The sequence below is a fragment of the Dipodomys merriami genome, unplaced genomic scaffold, assembly GCF_024711535.1.
Source record: "Dipodomys merriami isolate MVZ:Mamm:240054 unplaced genomic scaffold, mDipMer1.0.p SCAF_366, whole genome shotgun sequence".
NCBI classification, from domain to species: Eukaryota; Metazoa; Chordata; class Mammalia; order Rodentia; family Heteromyidae; genus Dipodomys; species Dipodomys merriami.
In genome coordinates, this window is record NW_027205226.1 from 927,249 (window position 1) to 955,246 (window position 27,998).

The window sequence follows — 27,998 nt, forward strand, 5'->3', positions numbered from 1 at the left end:
GCTGGTCTCAAATCTTGATCATAGCTCTCAGCCTCCAGAGTAGCTAGGATTACAGGCATGAACCACTTTGCCCAACTAATCCCCACTTTTTGCCTAGTTTTTTTTTTTTTTTTTCCTTTTGGTTGGTTGTGGGGCTTGAACTCTGGGCCTGGGCGCTGTCCCTCAGCTCTTCAGCTCAAGGAGAGCACTCTACCACTTGAGCCACAGTGCTACTTCCGGTTTCTTGGTGGCTCATTGGAGATAAGAGTCTCATGGACTTTCCTGCCCCGGCTGGCTTTGAACTGTGATCCTCAGATCTCAGCCTCCTGAGAAGTTAGGATCATAGGCGTGAGCCACTGACTCCCGGCTTGTGTAGGTTCTAGAGGAGTGCTAGGGTCTCAGAGCACTAAGAAATGGGAGAAGGGGTTTCTGATCCTGATACTTGACCCACAAGTGTCAACGCTTGCCCATTTGAGACCCGGGGGGCATTCTGGGGTTCTGCTTAGGAAAGCAGCTACTTGAGTCCACTTTTTATTGATAACACAAGACTGCAGGCTGGGCAGGTTCTAAGGAGAAGTTTCTCTCACATTATTCCCTCACATTTCTGGTCCAAAGTCAAGGGGGTCCACATTTACCTGTGGCAGGCGAAGCTGGAGAGTAGGGCATCACATGGCACTAAGCAGGGAGGGAGGGAGGGCACCCGGGGGCATCTGAGAGCATATCCTCCCGGTATTAAATGATGGAGGCTCTACCCTAGTGACCTTTCATAATCCTGATCACCTCTTAAAGACCCCCACACCTCTGGATGCCACAGCTGGATTCAATTTCTATCCCAAGCTTCATAGTGAGATTAAACTTCAACAGGAGTTCCATGGGGAACAGGCCAGCAGCAGCACACTGTTGCTGGAATCTATGGTGGTTTAGGGGCTCCCAGTTTGTCTGGGCTTTTTATTTTCTTCTCTCTCATGGGAGCAAGGGGAGTGGCTTACTAGTGTGTAAGTTTGTGACTCCTGCCGGGTGCTGGTGGCTCACGCCTGTCATCCTAGCTAATCAGGAGGCTGAGATCTGAGGATCCAGGTTTGAAGCATACCTGGGCAAGAAAGTCCTTGAGATTCTCATCTCCAACTGAACACCAAAAAAGCCAGAAGTGGCACTGTGGCTCAAGCAGTGGAGAGCACTAGCCTTGAGCACAAAAAGCTCAGGGACAGTGCATAGGCCCTGAGTTCAAGCGGGAAGACAGGCACAAAACAAACAAAAAAGAAAATGTTTGACTCCCTCCTTTCTCAACTTGTAGGAAGCCAAAACCAACCCAAGTCAGTATTCCTTCCTTGAAATAAGAGACCTGAAGTGACCTAGCTGAACAAGGGATGGAAGAGGTGAAGGGGTGGAAGATGGGCGTGGTGAGGAAGTGAAGGGTGGAAGGGAGTATTTGTCATAGCATAATAAAAGCATACAGGTCAAAGTTTAGGAGTGTGTTAGATCACCAGCCACTTTCACAGAAGAGTCACCTGAGTGAACAGTTCCCAGACCACTGTGCTGTGACACAGCAGCATGTCCCAAGACCTGTGCAAGCAAATCACAACATTGACGTTCCCTGGTCTTTGAGTAGTGGGACAGGAACTGGACCTATTGAGGCCTTAACTCCTGGTCCATTCCGTTCTGGGTCAGCTCCACCTTATCGCTCTCCCAATGTATTAGTCAGAACTAGCTGTGTGTATTACTTATCGGTTGGTATGGAACAAACTGAACACTTAACGTGTTGGTGCGGTATCCCTTTTATTGACTCGTGTATTGTGTGGACAGAAGTTTTGGGTGTTTGGGGAGCTGCAGGAGTCCTGCTTGAAAGGATCCTTCATGCCCATCCCAGAGGACCACCCAAAGGCAAGCAGGCACAGGAGAAAGATTATTACAAGGTGTATTAGAGAAGCCATATTTCCCCAAAGAGGGAACACTTGGCATCCGTCCCTATTCAGGTAGCAGGAGGGTCTGGGGGCAGGAAGTGAGGTAGGTGTTTGCTCAGGTGGGTCTGGGTGGAGAGAGGGAGTGGCCAGCTGTAGGGCGGGAACTCCAGGGCAGGCAGTAGCTCAGGGCTGGGTGGAGCTGAGGACCAAAGGTGGGCGTAAAGCTAATTTCACTTGGCAGCTGGTTTGAGGCTTGGCTTCTTGCACTGGTCTGACACTAGTGCCGTCTGCTGGCTGGCTAATCTAAGTGTGTGCACTTGGTGGAAGACTTCTCACCAGGAAGAGGGGGGTAAACTGCAATGCACAAATACCTTTCAAACTTCTGTGTATATTTGCTGATGGCCCAATAGCTGAAGCAAAGTGCATGTGCAAAGGGCAGAGTGCGTGTGGGAGGGTGTGCAGGGTGTGAATTCAGGAAGTGAGATTCCCTAGCCAGCCGTGAAAGGAATCATCAAACAAGTTGTTGAAACATCTCCAAAAATCTCAGTGGCTTCCTCCAACTGAGAATTCTCCTTATTTTTGTCAGTTATGGGGCTTGAACTCAGGACCTGAGCACTGCCCCTGAGTTTTTTTGCTCAGAGCTAGCGCTCTACCACGGTAAGCCACAGCTCTACTTCCAATTTTTAGGTTGTTCATTGGAGATAGTCTCTGAGATCCTCAGATCTCAGCCTCCAGAATAGCTGGGATTACGGGCATGAACCACTGGTACCCAGCTGTAGGATTATTTCTTGCCTAGCACAATTCTAAGCTGAGGAAACTCAGCAGGAATTCTCTTATCCAGTTGCTCTGCCATGGGCTAAGAACTTCAAAGCCCATGGCCTGGTCTCAGTGTCCACCCTTTCTGGACCCTTGGGCCCCAGGAATTCTCCACTGCTCTGGATGGAGGACTAAAGAAATGCTTTAGAGATTAAGTCTGGAAATGGTGTATGGCAGCTCTAGCTGTTACCAGGTCAGAGGGCCTGGAAGGTTCTAGAAAGAATTCAAGGATAGATGGAAAGGAGACACGAGTGGGAGCAAGTTTACTGATGCAAAGTGAAGGCAAAGGAAGAAGGTGGCAGGATCACGAAGGAGTAATGGCCTTGAGGGTCCGAGGACCCTCGATCTTTTCCTCGGACTTGCAGGAATGGAAGTGGTCATGTCTGGAAACCCGTGTCCATAACTTCAGGGGACTGGGCTGTGCAGCACCAACACTGCATGTTGGGCAGGACTTGATGGTCAGACCAGGACTGTCCCCTTCCAAAGCTGTGGGGATGGAGTCAGCAAGACCTCGTTGTGTGTCACGACTCATTCTATGAAGGGCAGCAGGTCAAGATGTGACTTTTTCTTTTTTTGGCTATTGCTGGGGTTTTGAACTCAGGGCCTTTCCCTACTAGGCAGTGCTTTACCAGTTGAGCCATTCCCTCCATGCTTTTTTGCTTTCTTTTCTGGATTGCATCTCTTGTTTTTGCTTACAGCTGGACTCAGAGCAAGATCTTCCTTCCTGTGATTGCTGAGGAGCTGGAATGCAGTTACGTTTGGCTTATTGGTTGAGATGGGGAAATCTTCTTGTTTGCTGCAGCTGGCCTTGACTTGCAATCCTCCTGATCCCTACCTCCCTTGAGTGCTTGTTTTATGGGTTGTTTCTAATGTAATTCGTGACCCTGTGACACTCTGCCAAGCTTTTAGAAACTAACACGTTGGGAATTAAACAAGCTCTTTAGCTGAAGATGAGCTGTGAATTCCAATTCTTGTGTTACAGGTGTTCTGTGGTCTGTTTTGCTTTATGGAAGGACGTGTTAGGTTTTTAAAAAGAGGTAGCCGAGTAAGAACAGCACCACACACGTGGTATTCAGGTAGGAGGTAGGTTTATTCATCGCTCAGGCTGGCACCAGGCCATGTTGGCCCTCCACGTGGCTGGGAAAGAGAGAGAGCTGAGAAAGAAAGAGAAAAGAACTAGAAGAGAGAGCATCTGGGCCTGGGCTAGGCCTTATCTAGGGTATGGGTGGAGAAAGGTGTGGCCACATCAAATTCAGATGTGACCTCAGGGAATACAGATGTGACTTCTTCCAGGTGTGCCAGTTGCCTAGGTAATGCAGGTACTGGGTGGAGACTTTGCTGCGAGGAGGGTGGAGTCTTCTTGCCACCCAGGAGAGGACCTTACAGTGAGTATTTTCTGTGGCTTACTTCCTGATTTCTTTTTTTTTTTGGGTTTGGTCTTGGGCCTGAACTCTGGGCCTGCGCTGTCCCTCAGCTCTTTAGCTCAAGGCTAGTGCTCTACCACTTGAGCCACAGCGTTATTTCCGGCTTTTTTTTTTCCTGCTTATGTGGTGCTGAGGAATCGAATCCAGGGCCTCATGCATGCGAGGCAAGCGCTCTACCACTGAACTACCTTCCCAGCCCTGTGTGTGTGGTTTTAATGCAGGGCTTCACACACTACTAGTCTGACAGTTGACCTCTCATTTGGCTCATATATATATATATATGTATATGTGTATATATATAAAATACATATATTTAGTAGTATATATTATGTATCATTATATGATACGTAATATTTAATACCTACACTATATAATTATGCATAATACGCATTATGTATATAAAAATACATATCTGAACAAGATCGCTCCTGGGGAAGACTAGATCTTCAGGAATTAGGGAGGTTGGGGTTAGCTATGGGGGGGGAGGGAACCCCAGATCTCCCAGTGGGGCTCCCATTAGCTCCCCCCCCCCCCGCCTCCGGGACGTCCCACCTGGGTCCACCCCCTGGCCGAGGGCTGGCTCAGGGTCCGTCACGCCCCACGGGTCTGCGCGGCCAGCGAAAACGTCCACGGGTCCGTCGGGGGGAAACCTGGAAACGTCAGGTCAAGAAGGAATAAAGCAGCGTCCGCCCCGGCCGTCCCGAGCGGAACGGGAATCCCCGGGCCGCCGCGCGCCGGGCCGGACGGGCTTCGCGCGCCCCCCCGCCGGCCGGGCCGCGCGGCTCCCCCCCCCCCCGACGCCGGGCGCACCGCGGGGAGCCCCCCGTGTTGAAGGAAGAGGGGTGTGAGGTGAGGGGTGTGTGCAGGGCGAGGCCGGACGCAAGGACACCGACACCTGAGCTCCGCGCGGCACCCGCCGAGCGCCTGACGGGGACTTCCGGGCGAGCAGCGAGGCGGAGCCGGGACCCAGCCGCACGCGGCCGACGCGCTGACGTCACGGCGCCGACGTCCCCTTCGCCTACTCCCCCCCCCTCCCCACCCCAGGCGGGCGGGAGGTCCCCGCGCGTGCGCACTCCGGGCCTCGCCGGGACGGCTTCAGTGGCGCGCCGCTCGCCGTCCGCCGCGTCTGCTGAGGCGAGCGAGGGCTGTTTGGTGACGCCGAGCGGCCGCGGCCTTCGCCCCGCCTGAGGCGCCCCGTTCACCCCCCCCCCCCGCAGCCCCTCGTCCCGGTCCCCGGTTCCCCGTCCGCCCACCGCAGGCCTGGCGGCGTCGGCGCGGGGCGAGCATCTCCTCAGGGCCATGTCGAGGCCCAGCAGCGTCTCCCCGCGGCCGCCGGCCCCGGGCGCGGGCGGCCCGGCCTCGGGGGGTCCCGGGGGCGGCGGCCGGGCCAAGGGACTCAAGGACATTCGTATCGACGAGGAGGTGAAGATCGCCGTGAACATCGCCCTGGAGCGCTTCCGATACGGGGACCAGCGAGGTGGGGGTGTGCGGCGGGGCCGGGGTCGGGGCTGGGGCTGGGGCTGGGGCTGGGGCTGGGGCTGGGGCCGGGGTCGGGGCCGGGGCCGGGGCCGGGGCCGGGGTCGGGGTCGGGGTCGGGGTCGGGGCCGGGGTCGGGGCGGGGCCGGGGTCGGGGCCGGGGCCGGGGCCGGGGCCGGGGCGGGGCCGGGGTCGGGGCCGGGGCCGGGGTCGGGGCCGGGGTCGGGGTCGGGGTCGGGGTCGGGCCGGGGTCGGGGCCGGGCTGGGGCTGGGGCCGGGGCTGGGGCCGGGGCCGGGGTCGGGGTCGGGGTCGGGCCGGGGCCGGGGCCGGGGTCGGGCTGGGGCTGGGGCCGGGGCTGGGGCTGGGGCCGGGGTCGGGGTCGGGGCCGGGGTCGGGGTCGGGGCCGGGGAGTCGGGGCCTGGGTCGGGCTGGGGCTGGGGCTGGGGCCGGGGCCGGGGCCGGGGTCGGGGTCGGGGTCGGGCCGGGGTCGGGGCCGGGCTGGGGCTGGGGCCGGGGCTGGGGCTGGGGCCGGGGTCGGGGTCGGGGCTGGGGGTCGGGGACGGGGTCGGGCTGGGGGTCGGGGACGGGGTCGGGCTGGGGGTCGGGGACGGGGTCGGACTGGGGGTCGGGGACGGGGTCGGACTGGGGGTCGGGCTGGGGGTCGGGGCCGGGGTCGGGCCGGGGCCGGGGACGGGGTCGGGGCCGGGGTCGGGGAGTCGGGGCCGGGGTCGGGGAGTCGGGGCCGGGGTCGGACTGGGGGTCGGGGTCGGGGTCGGGGCCGGGGCTGGGGTCGTAGTTGGGGTCGGGCCCGGGTTGGGGGGGGGTGTGGGACCGGACCCAGTCTGTCTGTCCCCACTTGCTCACTCGCCTTAATGCAGGACTTCAGAGTCCAGGACAAATGAGAAGAATCACCTTTGGTGAAATTAGCGTCCTTTTTAGGTTTAATACATAGTTTAAAAAACGAATATGAATTCTGTTAGCCACTGGGTAGTTATTAACGTTTACTCTTCACACAAAGTGTAAGTTTGATTGCTTATATACGCATATAGGTTACATGTTTTGTATTTATATTTGCTTTACTTGCAAGAAAATTGTCCACTAGGGCTGGGGAGGTGGCTCAGTGGTAGAGCACTTGCCTTGCATGCATGAGGCCCTGGGTTCGATTCCTCAGCACCACATAAGCAAAAAGTAAAAAGCCGGAAGTGGCGCTGTGGCTCAAGTGGTAGAGCGCTAGCCTTGAGCTGAAGAGCTGAGGAACAGCGCCCAGGCCCAGAGTTCAGGCCCCACGACCGGACCCCCAAAAAAATAAGATTAAAAAAATGAAAATTGTCCACTAATGATATTACTCTTCTTTTCCCCCATGTAGAAATGGAATTTCCCTCTTCTTTGACTAGTACTGAAAGAGCCTTTATTCATCGGTTGAGTCAGTCTCTTGGTTTGGTCTCTAAGAGTAAAGGGTAAGCTGATATCTCGTTATTTTAAAAATAATTTTTCCTTATTTTGTTTTAGAGATTGTCTGCCTGTATGGCACATGCTGGAGCTTACAGTCTGCCGGCTCCAGCCTGCTGGTGCATTACAGGTGTGCACCACCACACTCATCCTCAAGGGAAGATGTATTTATCAAGAGAAGGATACATGTGACTTACTACATTTAGTTATTTGCCATTTAGCTCTGCATTTTAAATTACAGTGTGTGTAGATAAACTCAGGTCTTTACCAAGGCCTGAGTTATTTCTTTTTTCTTTTCACCTCTTTCTAGAGAAGGGAGAAGGAAGTACAGTTTTCTTTTTGAAACTTAGACTCTGATACAAGACAGATTAACGAGAGGAAAATGTTTGTTAAAAGGTGAATTGCATATAAGCCGAGGGAGGCCAGTGAAGATGAATTCAACCTTGTTTTATAGAGCATCTACTCTTGAAAAACAAAAACAAACATAAAGGCCGTGGAGCCTGTAATTGCTTAGTTACACTGCTAGAAGATAAAGGTGGTTTTAACAAGTTTTGCCTTGCTGGCTTCTCTGGTTCCCTGAGGGTTTATCTAGCAGATGTCTCTGTGACTAAGCATCAGCCTGCTGTTTTGGCCTGGAACGGAAGGATGAGAGCTCTTTGTCTGCTTTTTCATTTTTCTTTAGTTCAAAATAGCCCTAATGGGAAGAGTACACATCTTGGAGGCATACTCTGAACCCCTTCAAGGTGAGATTTTAAGATGTAAGGAAAAGATAGTTTAAAAGTTGCAGTTGGGGGCTGGGAAGGTGGCTCAGTGGTAGAGCGCATGCCTTGCATGCCAGAGGCCCTGGGTTCGATTTCCTCAGCACCACATAAGCAAAAAGGAAAAAGTCGGAAGTGGCGCTGTGGCTCAAGTGGTAGAGCGCTAGCCTTGAGCTGAAGAGCTGAGGGACAGCGCCCAGGCCCAGAGTTCAGGCCCCATGACCAGACCCCCCCAAAAAAAAAGTTGCAGTTGGGCACATTATTTTTGTTTTTGATCAAAACATGTCTTTGAAGAGTGGATTACAAGGTAATAAGGTCTTGCATATGAATGCCTTTTTTTTTTTTTTTTTTTTTGGGTCCAGTTGTGGGGCCTGAACTCTGGGCCTGGGCGCTGTCCCTCAGCTCTTCAGCTCAAGGCTAGCGCTCTACCGCTTGAGCCACAGCACCACTTCTGGCTTTTTTCTTTTTGCTTATGTGGTGCTGAGGAATCGAACTCAGGGCCTCAGGCATGCAAGGCAAGCGCTCTACCACTGAGCCACCTTCCCAGCTCCATGAATGCCTATTGTACTGGCTGAAACTGGACTTTAGCTTAGATGCCTGTCACCTAGGTAAATCCTAAAAGAGCAATTAGGTTCCTAACTAGGTTCATCAGGAACCTGGCTCCTGGCTAGGTTCATATGACTCACTCTACTAGATGGGTAAACGCTACACTTGAAAAGGAAAATACTTAAGCCACGATCTTCAAAACATGGTTTGAGGTTCAGATCTTTCAGAATTTAGAATGGCATCAGAAGTGCCCTTATTGTATGTTACACAGTACTTCTAATAAGGTAGAGGCTTCACCTTTACTTCCATTAATATTTTTTTGGAAAATGTATAAATATTCACACCACATAAAGATTTAATAACCTCATGTTAATTTAATCAGGCTTTGTTGCCCATGGAGTTGCTGCAAACTTATAAAAAAAATAACTTCCAAGCCAGGTGCTGGTGGTGACTCAAATCTGTAATTTTAGCTACTCAGGAAGCTGAGATCTGAGGAGCATGGTTCCAAGCCAGCCCAGGGAAGGAAAGTCTGTGAGACTTAAAAAAAAAAGAGAAATGGAGCTGTGACTCAAAGTGGTAGAACACTAGCCTTGAGAGAAAAAGCTTAGGGACAGAACCCAGGCCCTAAGTTCAAGCCCCATAACCAACACCAAAAAATAAAAACAATTTCCAGTTTTCAGAGCTTTTTTGAATTTTAGAGTTGCTGATAAGAAGTTTGGGGCTTGCGTTAGAAAACAAGCTTCTATGTAGTTGCGTCATTTCTATGGCTAAGTGATAGTTTTAAATTCTAAATAGCACTGTTTATGATGGCTAGCAATTATTCATAAAAAAGCAGCCTGTTTGTACAGACTACCTGTATTTCTATTCAATAGCATGGTCATTTGAAAGGTGATCCAGAATGGAGAAACATCTGAGAAAGGAGAGAGAAAGAGAAAAGGTACCAGGACAAGAAAGGCAACTGAGGAACCCTTTTATTTCAATACAGTATCTCAACATGTAGCAGTGGTCTGAAACTTGCCATTTACCTGTCTCAGCCTCCTGAGTGCTAGGACTGTGGAGAGAGAGAGAGAGAGAGAGAGAGAGAGAGAGAGAGAGAGAGAGAGAGAGAGAGAGAGAGAGAGAGAGAGAGAGAGAGTGTGTGTGTGTGTGTGTGTGTGTGTGTGTGTGTGTATTTACAGTTCTAAGAATTGAATCCAGGGCCTCATCTACACTAAGTAAACACTCTTAACAGTGAGTCACACCCAGCTCAGGGAATGAGTTAACACTGAAGAGCAGGAGGTGAGGTAGAAGGAAGGAAATACTGAGGGAAACAGTGTCACTTGCTTACTCAGTTCCTCATGCCTAAAATCTTCAGGCAGACTTCTTAGATTTCTTAGTTCATTCCTTTTCATTTTGAGCAAACTTTGTACAGTGTTTATTTAGTAGCCATTGATTTTTCAAATGCTTTGTTTTTGCAGAAAGCTAACTTTGAATTTACTTTTTTGGTCAGATGTGGGGCTTGAACTTGGGACTTGGGTACTATACCTGAGAGTTTTTGCTCATTGCCGGCGCTCTACCATTTTGAGCAACAGCACCACTTCCAGTTTTTTGGTGGTTATTTGGAGATAAGAGTCTCAAGGACTTTCCTGCCCAAGCTGGCTTTGGACAGTAATGTTTGGCCTCCTGAGTTGCGTGAGCCACAGGCGCCTTGTGAATTATTTTAGGTAATGTAATCTGTGTTAGGAAGCATTCATCTTAACACATTATTTTGATTGTTATGTTATTGAGGAAGGAGTATGTTTTACTCAGTTTTCTAATTCTAGTTTCTTCTGTAGTGTCTGGTGTATCTTAGGTGCTCAATTACTACGCTGCATATCATTGAATGAGTGAAAGAAAATTAGCTAAAGGTGTAATATGGCAAAACCTTCTGTAGCTGGTAGATACATTGGAAAGGTACAGGGTTTTTTAAACCAAGGTGTAGTATTACAGAATTTAAAATATTTTTATCATGTAACCAGGTAGTTGAGGAATTATTAGTAGATGAACACTAGCCTCCTAGGCTCCATCCAGCACTTACTTCAACATACTTCATATCTCTTGCAGTTCACATTTTTTGAACAACACATGAAGGGATGAATAATTGATTGTAATGCATAGTTTCAGAACTTGCAGAGAGGTCTCTGGGAAAAGCATGTTCCAAAACATTTGATTTTCTTATGGAAGTAACTGAAATTTTTAGGTTAAAATTTATAGTGTGCGTGTACAAGTGTGTATGTGTATGTGTAAATGTACATCTGTGTGTGCTAGTATGCTTCTCACACAGTTCTAAAATTTAATCATTTAAAAAATTGTTTTAAAATCATCATTAAGCACTCAAGGAGTACCTGATCACAGAAAACTTACACTTTATTATAAAGTAGTATTCAGTAAGAGATTTCTGGAAAATAAAAAACTTGGTAAAATGAAAGCCTCACCTGGAAGAATCATTAATCAAAATGTTGTAGGTTAATCTGTAGTTTAATATTCTAAGAGAAGACGAAATTGTTGGCAAAAATTTAAATTAATGAAAACCAAGGAAATGATAAAGTACATGTAATTTTTATGGCATTTGTATTTCTGTTCATTTCTGTAATAAGATAGTGCCATTCACAAATGGTAAATGTTTTTTAAAACTTTTAAGAATGACTTTTTTCCTTGATTATAATTACAAGCTTTTTCCTGTTTATAGCACACTCTTGCAGTCCTTGCAGTCCATTCAGTCTTAACCATGTGAATAATCACTTGAGCTAGGTGGCTCTGAGCTATGAGTTTGTGTATAGTCCCATGTTACTAAGCATTAGACCTGGGATTCATACCCAGGCCTGTGTGCCTTCAGAGCAGGAGCTCCTAATCACTGTCCTTTTGCCTTATCCACATCACATTTGGGGACATCACTGTGTAATATTTTCCTTAATACTCTTAGAGCTACAGAAGTACTAAGAGGAACTGTCAGTTGAAGATTAGTTGAAGAAACAATTCCAGGAAATAACGTTCTTGAACAGTGTTAGATCATCATTACCTTATAATTGAAGGATAGAGCCAGAAGCTGTGAACATTGTATTTTATTAAAATAATGTGTATTGAGGGGCTGGGAAGGTAGCTCAGTGGTAGGGCGCTTGCCTTGTGTGTATGAAGCCCTAGGTTCGATTCCTCAGCACCACATAAGCAGAAAGAAAAAAGCTGGAAGTAGCACTGTGGTTCAAGTGGTAGAGCGCTAGCCTTGAGCTGAAGAGCTGAGAGACAGCACCCAGGCCCAGAGTTCAGGCCCCACAACTGGACCCCCCCAAAAAAAAAATGTGTATTGATATAGTTAGCATTTCTTCTGTGTTACTCATTTCTCCCAACAGGTTTTCATGGGAGCAGGTCATTTCTCACATACTGGAAGCGTTCAGTGGGACATAGTCATTTGAACTGTCAGCCACAGATTTCATTATCATTTTTAGGTTCTTTTGTTCAAATTTTTCCCTCTCTGCTTCCTAGCATATGTTAACTGGTGATATTTCATCTAAATGTTTACCATTTGTGAATGGCATTATCATATTATAGAAATGAGCAACAAATACAAATGCCATAAAAATTACATGTACTTTATAATTTCCCTGATTTTCATTAGGTTTAAATTTTTGTCAACAATAGGTACTCAACACTTGTGGGTAAGTGTTTTTTTTGTTTTTTGTTTTGTAGCATTTTCAGATTTCAATTGAAAATAACCTTGTGGCCACTTGAACTCCAAATCTGTCCTTACTGAGCTCTTTGGGATTTCTCAAACCATTTTGATCTTTCTTTCCCATTGTTTTGCTTGAGACATAATTTCTAAGTGGGTATATGTCATATGTGGATGAGTTGACTGTAGTAAACAAATGGTTTTTATTAATATTTAGAAAGGGAGCAAATAGATACCTAACTGTGAAGAAGAAAGACGGATCAGAAACAGCTCATGCAGTGATGACCTGTAATTTGACTCATAACACAAAACACGCTGTTAGGAGCCTAATTCAGAGATTTCCTGTCACCAATAAAGAGCGTACTGAACTTCTGCCTAAAACAGAAAGAGGAAATGTGTTTGCAGTTGAAGCTGGTATGTATGCCCTGGGAGTTACCTTATTTTGTATTTGATGACTTTTCCATTTTAGATGTTAAAAACTAAAAGTTTTTATAGTTTGTTAGAAATAAGTAAAGGTGGTGAAAAGTATGAAACAAAATGCAGCGTTAAGGCATGTCATGGAGTTGAGCCAAGTTTACTCTTAAGTGTTATTATAGTATTAGCTATTAGCTAGGGGACATGCTGACCTCTGTAAAGGGCCTCATAGCAACCTTTGCAAGCTAAGAACTTCCTAAATTTCAAAGATGATGAAACTGTAGCTCAAAGGAGTTAAATAATTTAAGGTCACTCAACCAGCCAGTGAACTTCAGAGCTGGGATTGATCCAAAGTCTAGGCTTCCCGAAATTATGCTGCTGCAATGCCATAGTGACCAGGAGTTTGATGGGGAGGCTTAGCTTCTGCTAAGGGATGGGGCAGAATTGTCCCATCAATTTCTCAGATTTATAGTTTTAAAAAGAAGTTATTTGGAAGAATTACTTCCAAGTGAGAAAGTTTATCTTATTGAAATGGTAGTCATAAATTCATTGGTGGTCACTGCTCCAGCATCTGTGTTGTGTAGCAAATACATGGTGAAGAGAATGAATTTGTTTTGTCTAGTTTTTATTTTTATTTTTTAACTTGTATTTATTTGGTGGTGCTGAGGATTGAACTCGGGGTCATATGCATGCAAGGCTGGTGCTTTATCACCTAGCTACATCCCCCCGCTCTGAAGAGCTTGTTCTAAATACAAGCATAGAAAAACATTCTGATTTGTCTAGAGAATTAAAAAAATAAAATAAAAACCAACCAAAAACTTCTCCTGCCTGCTTAGTTAAATGTGGCTAAATGCTCAATTAGGAAATTCACTAAGCATTACAACCTTGTATTTACACATATTATTCTGTTATTCTGTTTAATCATTTAATCATGTTGTGTAACCTTAGTTAACTTTTTTAATGCTGTTTCACATTGTATGTAATGTATTTTAAGTATGAACATTATTTACTATTTCAAAGTTTTAATTTTTTGTGAGTGAGAGAAACTTAGAGCAAATCTGAAAATGATTTAGATTGTCAACACTTTTCTTTTTAATGGTTATTGAATTATCAACTTTCGTTCGCTATGCATAAGGAATACGCTTGAGGTGTTTGCTTTGTATTCAATCCTAGTGACATTTGTAGTGCATGCTGTGGTGCACAGCTGGGTAGGAGAAGTTTGCTAACTGTAGACTGGATTACATAGAAGCTACTTACCTTTGTTCTCAGCACTTCTTTTTCACTGTGGATCATGAATATTTTCTTTTTTATTCCTTTTCAAAGAAAACAGAGAAATGAGCAAGACAAGCGGGCGACTCAACAATGGCATACCTCAAGTTCCAGTAAAAAGAGGAGAATCAGAATTTGATGCATTCAGGCAGTCTTTGCCAGTGTTTGAGAAACAAGAAGAGATTGTTAACATAATTAAGGAAAATAAAGTAGTCTTGATTGTAGGAGAAACTGGGTCAGGAAAGACCACACAGGTTTGTTCTTGGTTGTTTTCAAGAAGAAAATTTGTCCCATGTTGTAGTTTTACACCAGAGTTAGGCTACAGATGTTTTTTGTTTTTTGTTTTTTTGTCAGTCATGGGGCTTGAACTCTGGGCTTGGGCGCTGTCCCTCAGCTCTTCAGCTCAAGGCGAGCACTCTACCACTTGAACTACAGTGCCACTTCCAGTTTTCTGGTGGTTTATTGGAGACAAGAGTCTCACAGTCTTTTCTGCCCCGGTCGGGCTTTGAACCAATGCTTTGAACCATGATCCTTAGATCTCAGCCTCCTGAGTAGCTAGGATTATAGGCATGAGCCACCAGCGTCTGGCTACGACACATGTTTAAAAAATTTCTGGTTATTCTACTGGTTATTTCAGAAATAAATTATTATTAGAAGTATATTTAGAGAATCTGTAGAAAGGAACTGTTTTTAAATTATCTTATTTATTTTTTTTTGTCAGTTGTGGGGCCTGAACTCTGGGCCTGGGCGCTGTCCCTCAGCTCTTCAGCTCAAGGCTAGTATTCTACCACTTGAGCCACGGTGCCACTTCCAGCTTTTTCTGCTTAGGTGGTGCTGGGGAATTGAACCCAGGGCCTTATGCATGGAAGGCAAACACTCTACCGCTGAGCCACCTTCCCAGCCCATTAATTATTTGTTTTTTAATTGGCACATTTGTACTTCAGTGAGACAGAGGGGCAGGTGCCCTTTGTAAGTCCTTTGGTGTCAAGGGAGGCATTTGGGAACCTTGCATCCAAATTCCGGTTTCGGGGCTGGGAAGGTGGCTCAGTGGTAGAGCGCTTGCCTTGCATGCCTGAGGCCCTGGGTTCGATTCCCCAGCACCACATAAGCAAAAAGAAAAAAAGCCGGAAGTGGCACTGTGGCTCAAGTGGTAGAGTGCTAGCCTTGAGCTGAAAAGCTGAGGGACAGCGCCCAGGCCCAGAGTTCAGGCTCCACAACCGGACCCCAAAAAAAAAAAAAAAACCAAATTCCGGTTTCCCCACTGATGACTGTGAAGGTTTAAGGGGATTTGTAACTCTCTTGTAGATTCAGTGCCTCCCATAGTGTAGTAATGAGCACCTGAAGTTAAGACTCACTCAAATACTGAAAGCTAACCAAATTCTAATATGCAATAAAAAAATGTAAAAATCGTAGCATTTTGCTTTTAATGTTAGGAAATTAAGTAATACTTGCATTTCATTATATAAAACATCATGGAACATATTATATAGGAAGGGAGAAATGGAGTTAGTATTCTGTTAATTCTCTTCCTGCATTATTGTTAGAAACCTGCAATATGTTTTTTAGTTGTTGAGGGACAAAGTGTGTATATTGTTGTGTTCTCTTTTCTTGTGTTCTCTTGCTGAAAAGAGAACACAGGCACACATACGTGCATCTGGTAATAAACATAGATAATGACATTTGCTTTTATTTTTTCATCTAGCCAAAATTAGATATTTTTCTATGCCGGTACTTAGAGGCTTACCTCATCTTAAAAATAGCTGCATGTTTTCCCAGACATAATGATAAAAAGTGACAGTTTTACTATGTGTTAAGTTTTACAAGGGCTGTATTATTCCAGCCTCTTCATAACCTCAAAACAAGTAGATTTTTATCCTCTCTTTTTACAGATAAGAAATAAGAACTGAAGTGTCCAGATGTTACTTGCCCTGGTGCAGAGTAGGAACCTTACTCTCCTTGTTTCCTAACATTTATTTGCTTTTCTGGGAGGATAAATTTCTAGAAGTGCAGATGCCATGTTAAGGATATTGTAGTTAGTAATATATTAAAACACTATTAAATGTTCCTGTGTCTCTTAAGACTTGAGCAAGATGGGCATTGTGCTCATAGTAACTTTTGCAAGCTAAGAACTTCCTGTATTTCAAACATGAAGAAACTAGCTCAGAGGAGTTAAATATACACACCACACGCCACACACACATACACATACACACACATTCACAATCTTCCTGCCTCAGCTTCATGAATGTTGGGAGTACAGGTGTGTGCTATACTATGCCTGGTGTGTGTTTCCTATTTATATCCTTTTTTTTGTTTTAATCATTTTGAATGAATTTTTTAGAATACTTTGTGTTATGCATCTATGTCTATTGTCTATTAAATATTTAAAAATAATTTCTAATCTTTTAAATTTTTCTTATGGTATTTTGTTTAGTAGTTTAACATTCTTTAGTCATTTTTTTTAATGTTTTTAAAGTTTTTTTTTTAAGGTTTTTAAAGTTTTTTTTAAGGTTTTTGGGAAGGAGAGCATTTTCTACTTGAACATTAAAAGTAATGTTTTCCTATAAATATTCTATTCTAATACTTTTATTTAAAACATTTCTTAGGAATTTCATTGTATTCATATCAAGTAGAAATCTTTATTCTTTGTCAGTATTTGTTGAAATACATCTTTTATGTAAAAACCCTTTGCCCCCTAATTTAGTATTCCATTTTATTATACCTGGGTCTGTTTTTGGAGTTTTTGTTCATGTATCTTTAAGCTCATCCTTTCTGCTAGCTCCAGGATGCCACTTGTTACTCAATGTAGCTTACGGTGTGTAGGATAATACTCTTCATTATTTTTTACTTTTTCCAGCAGACACAGGGTTTGCAGTACACATCTGTTCTATCTACCTTCAGCTATCACTACCACTCCACCGGTGGTGAGAGTTCATTAAAAATAGCATCCTTACAGATCCTTCCCTTGTGTCCCTGCATGCAGGGACATGATGTTATGACACTGATGTCATAACTTACAGCCATGCACACATAGGATACATACATAATCATATATAATCACATACTATCACTATTCTGAGCAAGCTTACATCTTAGGTCAATTGAGGAAAAGAAAAATAAATTTTTACATTAATCTATTCCTTGTTTTATGTTTCTTCTGAAGATCAGAGTTTCTGGCCTATTTTATTTTCCTGCAGTGCATATATATATATATATTTAATTTCTTTTTATTATAAAGATACTGTACAGAGGGGTTCTGCAAGGTATATTTACTGGCAACAAATTTTCCTCAATTTTTGTTTATTTGAGAACTTTTTTGGTTCTAACAGTTTCTCAGTTGATTCATTTGGATTTCTCTGGCAATGAAAAAAATGTATGGCATTTCATAATATTTTAAAACTTTCATTTCAGATTCCTCAGTTCCTCTTAGATGACTGCTTTAAAAATGGAATCCCCTGCCGCATATTTTGTACACAGCCAAGACGATTAGCAGCCATTGCTGTGGCTGAAAGAGTTGCTGCCGAGAGAAGGGAAAGAATTGGTCAAACAATTGGTTATCAGATCCGATTAGAAAGCAGGTAAAGGCAGTCCTCCTCATGCTCAGAAAAGACTTAAGTATGTACATGTCATTAAAAACTAAGGATATGTTACTTGAAAAAGAAAAAAAAGATTTTGTACTGGTCCTAGGACTGGACTCAAGGCTAGCACTTGACCCACAGCTCCCCTTCTGCATCTTTTGATGTTTAATTGGAGATGGGGTCTCACAGACTTTCCTGCCCAGTCTGGCTTCACACTGTGATCCTCAGTGGTCAGCCTCCTGAGTTGCTAGGATTACATGAGTGCCCAGCATGTTAGTTGAAAATTAAATGATCACTTTGTACCAGGATGTTGACATCATGTCTGAACTTGGTGAGGTATTGAATAAATAGTTTGAAAAACAGTTTGGACCAGATGTGCAAACCCCATTTCATAGTGTGGTAATGTGTACAAGTTATTTCACCTTGCTGAGACTCCGTTTCCCCTGCAAAATGAAGCTAATTCGGCACCTAGAACATGGCTTTGGTGTTAATGCATATAGTAAGAACCATCATTGATCCAGATTGAATATTGTCCCTTTATCACCAGTAGTGCATCCGATTTTAGAGGTGTCCAGAAATTGGGATACTTGTATCAACTGTACCGATTAAGCGTCTATAATCAGAAATGTACTGAAACCCAACACTTCCTGAATAATTTAGATTTGAGGCCTTCTGCTTAAGAATGCTCAGCCTCCAGTAGGACACAGGGCACCTCTTGACAAATACTATTTATTTGTCTTCATTAGTGATTCTGAAAGTTGGTTTAGTTTGTGATGCATTCTTTTCCCCAAGTAAGAAGTACTTAAGGTTGTTTTTCAACCTGAGTTTTTTTTTTCAAATGTGTATATTGCTTAGTTAATAAGACAGTTACTCATAACGAAGTTGTGAGATTACCATGTAGAAACTGTGTACTTCATATAACTTTCCTAATAAGCCATTACACCATTACTAATATTTATTACACTGTACCTAAGACCAGCAGATAAAGCAATTTTTAATCTCCTAGAAGATTGGTAATTGTGCACTGTGTTTGTTGTCTTACAAAGGGTTTCTCCAAAGACACTGCTGACATTTTGCACAAATGGGGTGCTGCTTCGCACATTGATGGCCGGGGACAGTACCTTGTCAACAGTGACCCATGTGATTGTGGTAAGAGTGCTCCTGAGTTTGCCACAGGCTGCTCACATTGTTGAAGTTAAATCCTTAATTGCGTTTTTAGAATAGGGTCAAAATGAAAAGTAATTCATTGTTCTGGACAGCCTATTCTCATCAACTTATTTTTTTGTCTGTAACTACTAGAAATAAATATTTTGTATTAAATATTCTTCAAGTTTTATGGGGAAAAAATAAGACATGGGAAAAATAACCATTTTATATGTAGAAGGTTCTATTTTTTTCCATCTCTAAAGGTACTCAGTCCTTCCTTTAATATGTATTTTCCTTATATGGTAAGTTGGCTAAATTAGCTCTTGATTAAATAAGATTATGAATGTTGATGAATAAAATTAAATTATATAAACTTTTATTATTTATTTATTTGTTTATTTATTTGGGTCCGGTCGTGGGGCCTGAACTCTGGGCCTGGGCGCTGTCACTCAGCTCTTCATTTAAGGCTAGCGCTCTACCACTTGAGCCACAGCGCCACTTCTGGCTTTTTTCATTTTGCTTTATGTGGTGCTGAGGAATCAAACCCAGGGCCTCAGGCATGCAAGGCAAGCACTCTACCACTGAGCCATCTTCCTAGCCCCTATATAAGCTTTTAATAAGCACCTGTTGGAAACTTAAGCCAGAAGATGCACTTGACTTCCGATGCTAGCAGCATATATAAAAGTATATATAGATACTTTATATATATATATATATATATATATATATATATATATATATATATATACACACACACACACACACACACACACACACTTTTTTTTTTTTTTGGGTCCGGTCGTGGCACCTGAACTCTGGGCCTGGGCACTGTCCCTCAGCTCTTCAGCTCAAGGCTAGCGTTCTACCACTTGAGCCACAACACCACTTTCAGTTTTTTCTTTTTGCTTATGTGGTGCTGAGGAATTGAACCCAGGGCCTCATGGCATGCAAGGCAAGCACTCTACCACTGAGCCATCTTCCCAGCCCCATATTTTTTTGTTTTTGAGATGAGCTCTTAATAGGTTTCCTGGTCTGGTCTCTAAAACTGGTGATCCTGCTGTCTCAGCCTCCCAAGTAGCTTGTACTTGCCCAGTATATGTGTCTTTAGTTTTGTTTATAATGGAGCTATATTAAGCTCTACTTGTTTAGAATTTGTTCTAGCTCATGTAGTTTTACAGAACTTTGTTTTGCATAGTTGTTAATGCTTGATTCTGACTTGTCTATCATACAGTATCTTCCCTAACACCAGTTAACTTTGTCCACGTTTAATTTGAACTTGTGTAAGTCTAGCATACCGTTACTTTAAAGAGTTGTCATTCATAACTTTTAACTGTTGCGTGGTTTTATTTGATTCAGGATGAAGTGCATGAACGGGATCGATTTAGTGATTTTTTACTTACAAAGTTAAGAGATTTGTTGCAAAAGCACCCGACTTTGAAACTGATTCTTTCAAGTGCTGCCTTGGATGTAAATCTCTTTATAAGATATTTTGGAAGTTGTCCAGTGATATATAGTAAGTAGAATGATCAGATCTCTTTACTTTTTATGAAGTAAACTTTGGCATGTCTTACTTTTTCCTAGCAGAAGTTGGGGAGTGTTTTGAACTAGAGGGCATCCTTTTCATCCTGTGAGATAAGGATACAGTTAGTTCTCCCTGCTTTTCACCTCTCCTTTCCCACCAGAGCCCTTTGGTGTAGTGTGGTAAATTCAGTTCTCTAATCTTAAAAAGAAATACATTTTATTTTAATCTGGGGTTCTCTTTAGATTCTGTCTTCCAACTTCTTCCCTTTAATGTGAGGTCCTTTTGAAAAATAGAGCATATTTCTATGTTTACTCTCAATTACTTCTGAGTATTCTGTCATTTAATATTTGCTCTGTCACTTTAATAGAACCAGATTTTGCCTCTAATCCTTAAAAAAATTCTTTAAAAATTATACAAGTTGTATATATTTTAATGAAATAGTAATGAGAATTTATAGAGAAAAAAAACTTCATAGTGGTGTTTATCCTCTTTCTGTTCCATGCCCTATCTTCCTGGTGCTATGATTTTATTTTATTTTATTTTATTTTATTTTTTTGTTGGTCGTGGGGCTTGAACTCTGGGCCTGGGCGCTGTCCCTCAGCTTCAGCTCAAAGCGAGCGCTCTACCACTTGAGCTACAGCGCCACTTCCGGTTTTCTGGTGGTTTATTGGAGATAGGAGTCTCATGGTCTCTCCTGCCCGGGCTGGCTTTGAACTGCGATCCTCAGATCTCAGCCTCCTGAGTAGCTAGGATTACAGGCGTGAGCCACCAGCGCCCGGCTGGTGCTATGATTTTAAAAGCATGGTAGATTTCCTTTCTTAGTTAACCATGTCATGTAAATGTATGCAAATATATCTATACATATTTACAAAAAACGGTGTATAAAACTGAGCATAGCTAGTCACTGGTGGCTTACACCTGTAATTCCAGTTACTTAGGAGCTGAGATCTGAGGATCATGATCGTAAGCCACTTCAAGCAGGAAAGTCTGTGAGATTCCTATTGCCAGTTATCCACTAAAAAGCCAGAAGTGGAAGTGGAGCGATAGCCTTGAGCGAAAATGCTCAAAGATACTGCCCAGGCCCTGAGTTCAAGCCCTAGGACCAGCACACACTCATACACAAAACAAAACCCTGAGCGTATACTTATTGTTTGATTTACTTACATGACAATAAGTTATAAACAGTTTATTGGTTCAGTAGGATCTAGTTCCTTATTTTAAGCTGTTGTCTAATTATTATAATCTATGTATATACCAAGACATTTAATATTTCCTTTTATTTTGAGATACTCTGATTGGTTTTAGATTCTCCCTTCCCCCTCCTATAAATGATGATTAAAAGAATATCTTTTTTAAAATTTATTTTTAATTTTTAATATTTTGGTCAATTGTGGGGCTTTGAACTCTGGGCCTGGATGCTGTTTCTCAGTCCTTCAGCTCAGGATGAGCCCTCTACCACTTGAGCCACAGCGCCACTTCGGTTTTCTGGTAGTTTATTGGAGATGAGAGTCTCACGGTCTTTCCTGTTCGGGATGGCTTTGAACCACCATCCTCAGATCTCAGCCTCCTGAGTAGCAGGGGTGACAAGTATGAGCCACTGGCACCCGGCTTAAGAATATCTTGAATGTATATCCTTGTCTGTATATCCTTGTATACTCTTATATCTAGGAGTAGAGTCCTGAAAGTGAAATTGCTCAGTAAAAGAACAGATGAGTTTTAGAGTTACTTAGTGATTTTCTTTTTAGGTGTGTGCAATGATAATAAGACCTTGAGCTTGCTATGCAGATGTTCTCTGTTTAAGCCATGCCCCCAGTCCTAATTTTTTCTTGTAGCTTTGGCCATTTTCCTTTTTTCAAAAAACTGAAATGCTTTCCATTTTTGAGCTGTGTCTGGGACGTTTACTTGTGCAATCTTCTGAGAATTAACTTTGATTCAGATCTAATTGCCATACTCCATATTTTAATTTCAGACAAAAATCTTACTTCAGTGTTGAGTGTTATTTTGCCCCTTTGGCGAAATGCTCAGAGCCACAGTTCATTTGGCATTGCAACTTGCATATCTTACTCTGCACTGTAGAATCACCACATCTTTCTCCCTTCTCTCTCTTTTGTAGTATTTAAATGTTGGTATTGTCCTGAGTATTTCCCTTGATCCATTTCCTTTTCTTTCTCCATTCCCTCTCCCTTCTTAGTTCCCCCCCCCCCCCATCTTCCCTACTCTGTGTTGCACTCTGTTAGTTACTGGAATTGCAGTCAGTTTGCTTGGAGACTCCTTCATACCCTTGGCTTCTTTCTTTGGTGTGCTGAAGATGGTTCTCCAGAGCTTTGGATTTAGGTAACTTATAGACACAAAATGCCTTGAGACATACTCCAAACCCAATACCTGGTTTCCTCCTTGAGTTGCTTGTCTTAGTTAATGCTACTGCTGTTGACCTAGTCACTGGGGCAAACCTATACATGCTCTTCATAGTTGCTTAAGCAGTTACAATTGGCACCTTGAAAGTCTATGCCAATTCAAAGCTACTTTTGGTTCCTCATGTTTGAGATGCATAAAACCAAACACAGCTCCCACTAGCTGACATGTGTCTCTTACTAGCTTTCCTGGTTCCCTCAGGGTAGCCACTTTAGGGATTTGTAAGCCAGATGGCAAGTATTTCAGCCAACACTTCCTTCAGCATTCTTTCCTACTGGTGCTTTTCTGAATTCTTTGTATTTCACTTCCTTTTTCAAGAACCTATTTCGTTTTTACTCTAGTCTGATTTAAGTAGTTGGCTTCTATTACCTGGATTATCACAAGAGTTCCTACCTCATTCCATTCCATTCTGCTGACCTTTAAATCCATTTTCCACAATGCAGCCAGAGATCTTTTCTGAAGTAGAATTCTGATAATGTTGAGAACTTCGTTAAGTTTAAATCTTTGAATGTCCTTTTATCTAGGACAATGACCTAAGCTTTGAATAATTCGAGACTTCTTTTCTTAATTTTTTTATTATTATAAAGGTGATGTACAGAGGGGTTGTAGTTATGTAAGTCAGGTAAAGAGTACATTTCTTTTTGGACAATGCACCCTTCCCTCACTCCCAGTTTTTTTTCCCCATCCCCACATACAAATTGTATAATTCATTTTCAACATAGTGTCTAGTGAGTACCATTGCTGCATTTGTTCACCCTTTCTTCTGGACTCCTCTTGAATTCTTGATGTCCTCTCCACTTCCTTTTTCCAAGATTAGCCAGCTTTTTAGCCCCTTGACCACATACTTCTTCCCACTATAGGGTCTGCCTATGCTGGGTTTTCTTCCCTGCATATACTTTTCTGTAGAGCCAGTTGTTTAGTTTACACCTTCTCTTGTTCCTCAGTTCCTACTTGAGGATATATTCTGTCCTGGTGTCTTGCATTTCTCTCTCATAAGACTTTTTTTTTTTTTTCTTCGTTTTTTTTTTTTAAATTGTAAAGATACTATACAGAGGGTTACAGTTACATGAGTGAGGTAATGAGTACACTTCCTCTTGAACATTGTTACCCCCTCCATTGTTTTCCCCCTACCATCCCCTCCCTCCCTCCCTTCCCCGAGGTTCTTTTTTTTATATTGTGATTAAGTGATTACATAATTTCATAAGACTGTTTTATAAGACTTTTTTACAGCTCTGTTTTTGTACTTTGTGTAATTGGTTTCCTGTCTGTCTCCCATGTTAATGTGCCTCAAAGAGATGGAGGCAGAGCTTTCTGCTTGGCGTTTATGTTCCTTCTGCCTGATGTGATGGCAGACACATGATAAGCATACATATCTCTTAGAGATAGGTGTCTAGAAATGAATTCTTTGTGAAGGACCATATGAGAGTCACTTGAACTTTCAGATTGCTTTTGCTTTTGGATATTACACTCAGTTCATTAGACTTGGAATTCTCGTATTTTGTGGATTGATTATCTGTATAATGCAAATTGATAGTGTTTTAAAATTTGTTTAGTACAAGGAAGACCATTTGAGGTAAAAGAAATGTTTCTGGAAGATATTCTAAAAACGACTGGATATACCAACAAAGAAATGTTAAAGTACAAAAAAGAAAAACAGCGAGGTAAGCTTTTTATCAAAGAAATATAAATTACTGTCAAAATGACTTTAAAATAAGTTTTATGTTTATGGGCACATAAAAGGATACTTTAAAATGTTTTTCTCTTGCATGTAATTGTATAAAACTATGTTAAACTATGCCCCTCTGCCTCATTGGATGCTGGTTTGTGTCCAGAAGTTGTAATCTGGAGAATGAGATTGAAAGTGGATCCCAGAATTGATGAGATGGAGTGTCTGAAGCCAGACCTCACTTTGGTTTAAGAAATCCCTACTTGTAGGTGGCCATGGGAAGTGTGCAAAGGGGTTAAGAATGGCGTCAGGGAAGCTGGTGGCACCCACCCAGCATGTCAGCGGCATAGGAAGTGTCAGTGGTGGAGTCGCGGTCAAGGCTGTCCTTATTGGAAAAATAATGATAGAAAAAGGGAATGGTGGTGTGACTAAAGTGGTGGACCTCCTGCCTAGCAAGAATGAGGCTCTGAGTTAAAAAAAAAAAAAAAGGTAGCACTGGGAAGGTGGCTCAGTGAGGGCTTGCCTTGCATGCATGAGGCCCTCAGTTTGATTCCTCAGCAGCACATAAGCAGAAAAAGCTGGAAGTGGGGCTGAGGCTCAAGTGGAAGAGCACTAGTCTACAGCTGAAAAGCTGAGGGACAGCACCCAGGCTCAGAGTTCAGGCCCACCACCGACCAAAAAAAAAAAAAAGAAACCACAAAAAAAAAAAAGCACCTGTGAGCAATACAGGCTTACCTTTCATAAAAATGTCACATTTTTCCAACTCTTAATATTGTCATAGGATTGCATTGATACTTGAGTTTAACATTATTTGCCTATGAAAACAACTGTTATTATGACAGACACTATAGCTCTTTTCTTTTCCACTGGACTTGGCTTCAGACTTTAATTCCTCTGTTTGCTTTATCACCTTGGACAGCTGTCTTAGTTCCTTTGGATTCTCCACTTGGAAATGTGATGAACAATGCTCATTTTACTGGGTGTGCAGAATTGGCTATTTGGAAATTGTGAAACTTGTCGATCTGGAAACTTTTGAAATATTTACAGTGTATATCAAATAACTTGCATGGTGACCGAAGTTTCATTAATAGTTTTCTAAAAATACTATGTGACAATAAGTCATTGATTTAATTGTGACATATAATATGGAGAAAAATACTCTTAATTCTGGTCTTACTTAGAAGTAAACCAGTTAAGAATAAATATATGTTTTTAGGCAGTTTCAGGAGGTTCATTATAACAAATGTATTGAAATACTCTTTATATATACATACATATATATATATATATATTTATATATATTTTTTTCCCTGTTAATTTTTTGACAGCACTGGAGTTTGAGCTCAGGGCCTTATGCTTCTTAGGCAAGCACTCTACTATTCGAACCACACCCCCAGCCCTATCAACATAGTTTATAAAAGTACAGAATAAAACCAACTTTTTTACATCATATTTAAGTGAAGCTATCAGTTATATTTCCCCCCCCCATCAGTTATATTTTTTAAAGAAATACATTTTATGAAGGAAGGTGCTGATCTTATTTTTTTACCTTTTTGATCAATTTAGAAGAGAAACAGCAAACCACACTCACAGAATGGTACTCGGCACAGGAGAATACGTTCAAGCCTGAGTCTCAGAGGCAGAGAGCCGTTCCCAGCGTGACCGAAGAGTACGACGTACTGGACGATGGTGGTGATGCAGTCTTCAGTCAGTTGGTGAGAACTTAACTGGCTTCAGGATGATATTTCAAGTGAAAATTGTATGGTCACACCTGTGAGTGGGTGATTGGTTCACTTCGTAACTGAAAAGTAATTCTCTTAGTTTATGTAAGACTACAACATATTTTTCAAAACAGCCTTTTCTTTTTGTTATTTTGTTGGCTGGGTATTGAAAGGACCTTATAAGCACTCTATTCCTGAACTATGTACACCCTGGTGTTAACATAATAATACAACCCTTTGTTCTTAAAGAAGTTTGTGAACATGAGAAAGTGTATAATACAGATATGCTTACAGTTTTATACTAGTGTTTAACGTTCTCATGCATACAAGTTAATTATAATTAGTGGTTCATGCCTGTAATCAGTGCTGTTTGAGAGGCAAAATGCAGGAAGAGTGTAGTTTGGGGCCAGCATAGGCAGCAAATTCTCAAGACCCCATCTCAACCAGTACCAGGTATGTCATGCCAGGTATGATGGGAAGCTTAAATAAGATAGTGGTCCAGGTTAACACCAGGCCAAACCTGAGACCTACCTCAGAAATAACCAGAGTGACAAGGGCTGCAGTTGTGGCTCAAGATGTAGAGTGTCTGCCCAGAGTTGAAAATACCAGTACTATCCTATCCCTGTTTCTCTACAAAAGAAGAATGCTTAAAAATTGTTGTTCAGTATAAAGAAAGCACATTTGAGTATGATGAGTTCTGTGACCATGCAAACTAGTGGTTCTTAGGCCTGGCCCACTTTGTATCACCTGAGGAGACTTTCAAGCCCTGAGGAATCTAGTCCTTATTAGCAGAGATACTGGTGTTCTTGGAGTGTGACGTGGCATCGCTGTGATGGGTGATGCTGCCTTTGACATAGCTAGCAGAGGAGGTATATCTAGCAATAGGTTTCAGAAGCACAGTGCTTGAGACTGGGTCATAGCTCTTGGTTTTCAAGCTTGTGCTCAGATAAAAGATGAGTGTAAGAACAATACGGTATGGTGAATGATAATGTTTGTTAGATAAAATCCATCTTTTGCTGTAATTCAGTAGTATCATATGACATAATAACACCGTGCCACATGGTTGTGCTTCTTGTGATCATTTTTCATTCTTTGCACGCAGTTTGGTAATTCATAATCTTGTTATTTTTTTTCTTTTTAAAAGACAGAAAAAGATGTGAACTGTCTTGAACCATGGTTAATAAAGGACATGGACTCTTGTCTCTCTGACATATGGCTACATAAAGACATCGATGCTTTTGCTCAGGTCTTTCACCTTATTTTAACTGAAAATGTTAGTGGTGAGTTTACTGGAATTTTTTATTACTCTTGCTGCTTGTGGTAGAAGTATAGTTTAACAACATGTATCATCTATAGTTTTTATTTACAGCCAGTAATTTGTTTTTAGATTACTTGTTTTAAATTTGTTAACTTAGGGTCTCCAGAATAGTTACATGAGGTCTGTATATACATGGTATTTATTTACCAAAAATGCCTTTGTACTGTGTTGTATACACATGTACACATTATTATATTTCTCTCTGTATATTATATGCTCTGATATCCTTACCCTATTCTTTGGAAAGTAATTTCTTGGGTTCACAATGAGATTTATTATGTCAAAGGAAGCAAAACAGTGGGTATTTGGCTGGGCATGGTAGTTCACACCTGTAATCCCAGCTACTTGGGAAGTGGAGATAGGAGGTTCAGGGCCAACACAGGGAAAAGGTATTTGAGATCACATCCCTAAAACAAGCTTGTCATGGCAGCACAGGCCTGTGGTCCCTGCTATCAGGGGATACATTTAGAAGTATTATGGTCCAAGAACAGCACAGGGTAATCAGGATGGAACTCCATCTGAAAAACGAAGTAAAAGCACAGGAATTGAGGGGATGGCTCAGGTGGATGAGAGCCTGCCCAGCAAGAATGAGGTTCTGAATTCCATCCCCAGTATTAGAGGGAAAAAATTGGGTCATAACTTTTGCTCAGGATTACTCATTGAGTAAATGAAAGGCTTAGTTAATTTTATGAGCTCATGTTCGAATTCACATCTAAGTGCATTATGTCCTGTAATGTGCTTTCACTTATGACTTACCCTCATTTTCTTAGTTGATATTAATAACCAGAGTGCATTTCAGAACTCGGTAGCCTTCGAGGCAAAAAGACAGAATGAAAGCTCATAGAAAATCAGATTGGAGTTGAGATGTTAAGTACTTTACTCATCCAGGCTTTTCAGGATTATTGTAATTATTACTAACC

General features: G+C 42.7%; 1 protein-coding gene and 1 long non-coding RNA gene across 4 annotated transcripts in view; one reads left to right on the plus strand and one right to left on the minus strand.

Moving 5' to 3' along the window:
• Positions 1 to 3,767: 3,767 nt before the first annotated feature.
• Positions 3,768 to 4,752, minus strand: LOC138804462 (uncharacterized). Its single transcript, XR_011365271.1, has 2 exons — positions 4,673 to 4,752; positions 3,768 to 3,850 (listed from the first exon to the last, which is right to left on the minus strand). It is a non-coding gene; the product is annotated as an uncharacterized lncRNA (long non-coding RNA).
• A 479-nt stretch (positions 4,753 to 5,231) lies between these two features.
• LOC138804471 (3'-5' RNA helicase YTHDC2) overlaps positions 5,232 to 27,998 on the plus strand; it is a 50,235-nt gene continuing 27,468 nt past the window's right edge. For 2 of the 3 annotated variants that reach the window (XM_069988743.1, XM_069988742.1), the window contains exons 1-10: positions 5,232 to 5,597; positions 6,964 to 7,054; positions 12,250 to 12,446; positions 13,770 to 13,969; positions 17,127 to 17,293; positions 18,340 to 18,442; positions 19,796 to 19,952; positions 23,927 to 24,034; positions 25,606 to 25,754; positions 26,905 to 27,040. In XM_069988743.1, the coding sequence (XP_069844844.1) occupies positions 5,420 to 5,597; positions 6,964 to 7,054; positions 12,250 to 12,446; positions 13,770 to 13,969; positions 17,127 to 17,293; positions 18,340 to 18,442; positions 19,796 to 19,952; positions 23,927 to 24,034; positions 25,606 to 25,754; positions 26,905 to 27,040 (1,486 nt within the window). In that variant the 5' untranslated portion in view covers positions 5,232 to 5,419. The remainder of the gene's footprint in view (positions 5,598 to 6,963; positions 7,055 to 12,249; positions 12,447 to 13,769; positions 13,970 to 17,126; positions 17,294 to 18,339; positions 18,443 to 19,795; positions 19,953 to 23,926; positions 24,035 to 25,605; positions 25,755 to 26,904; positions 27,041 to 27,998) is intronic. The other variant, XM_069988741.1, reaches the window with a different exon arrangement.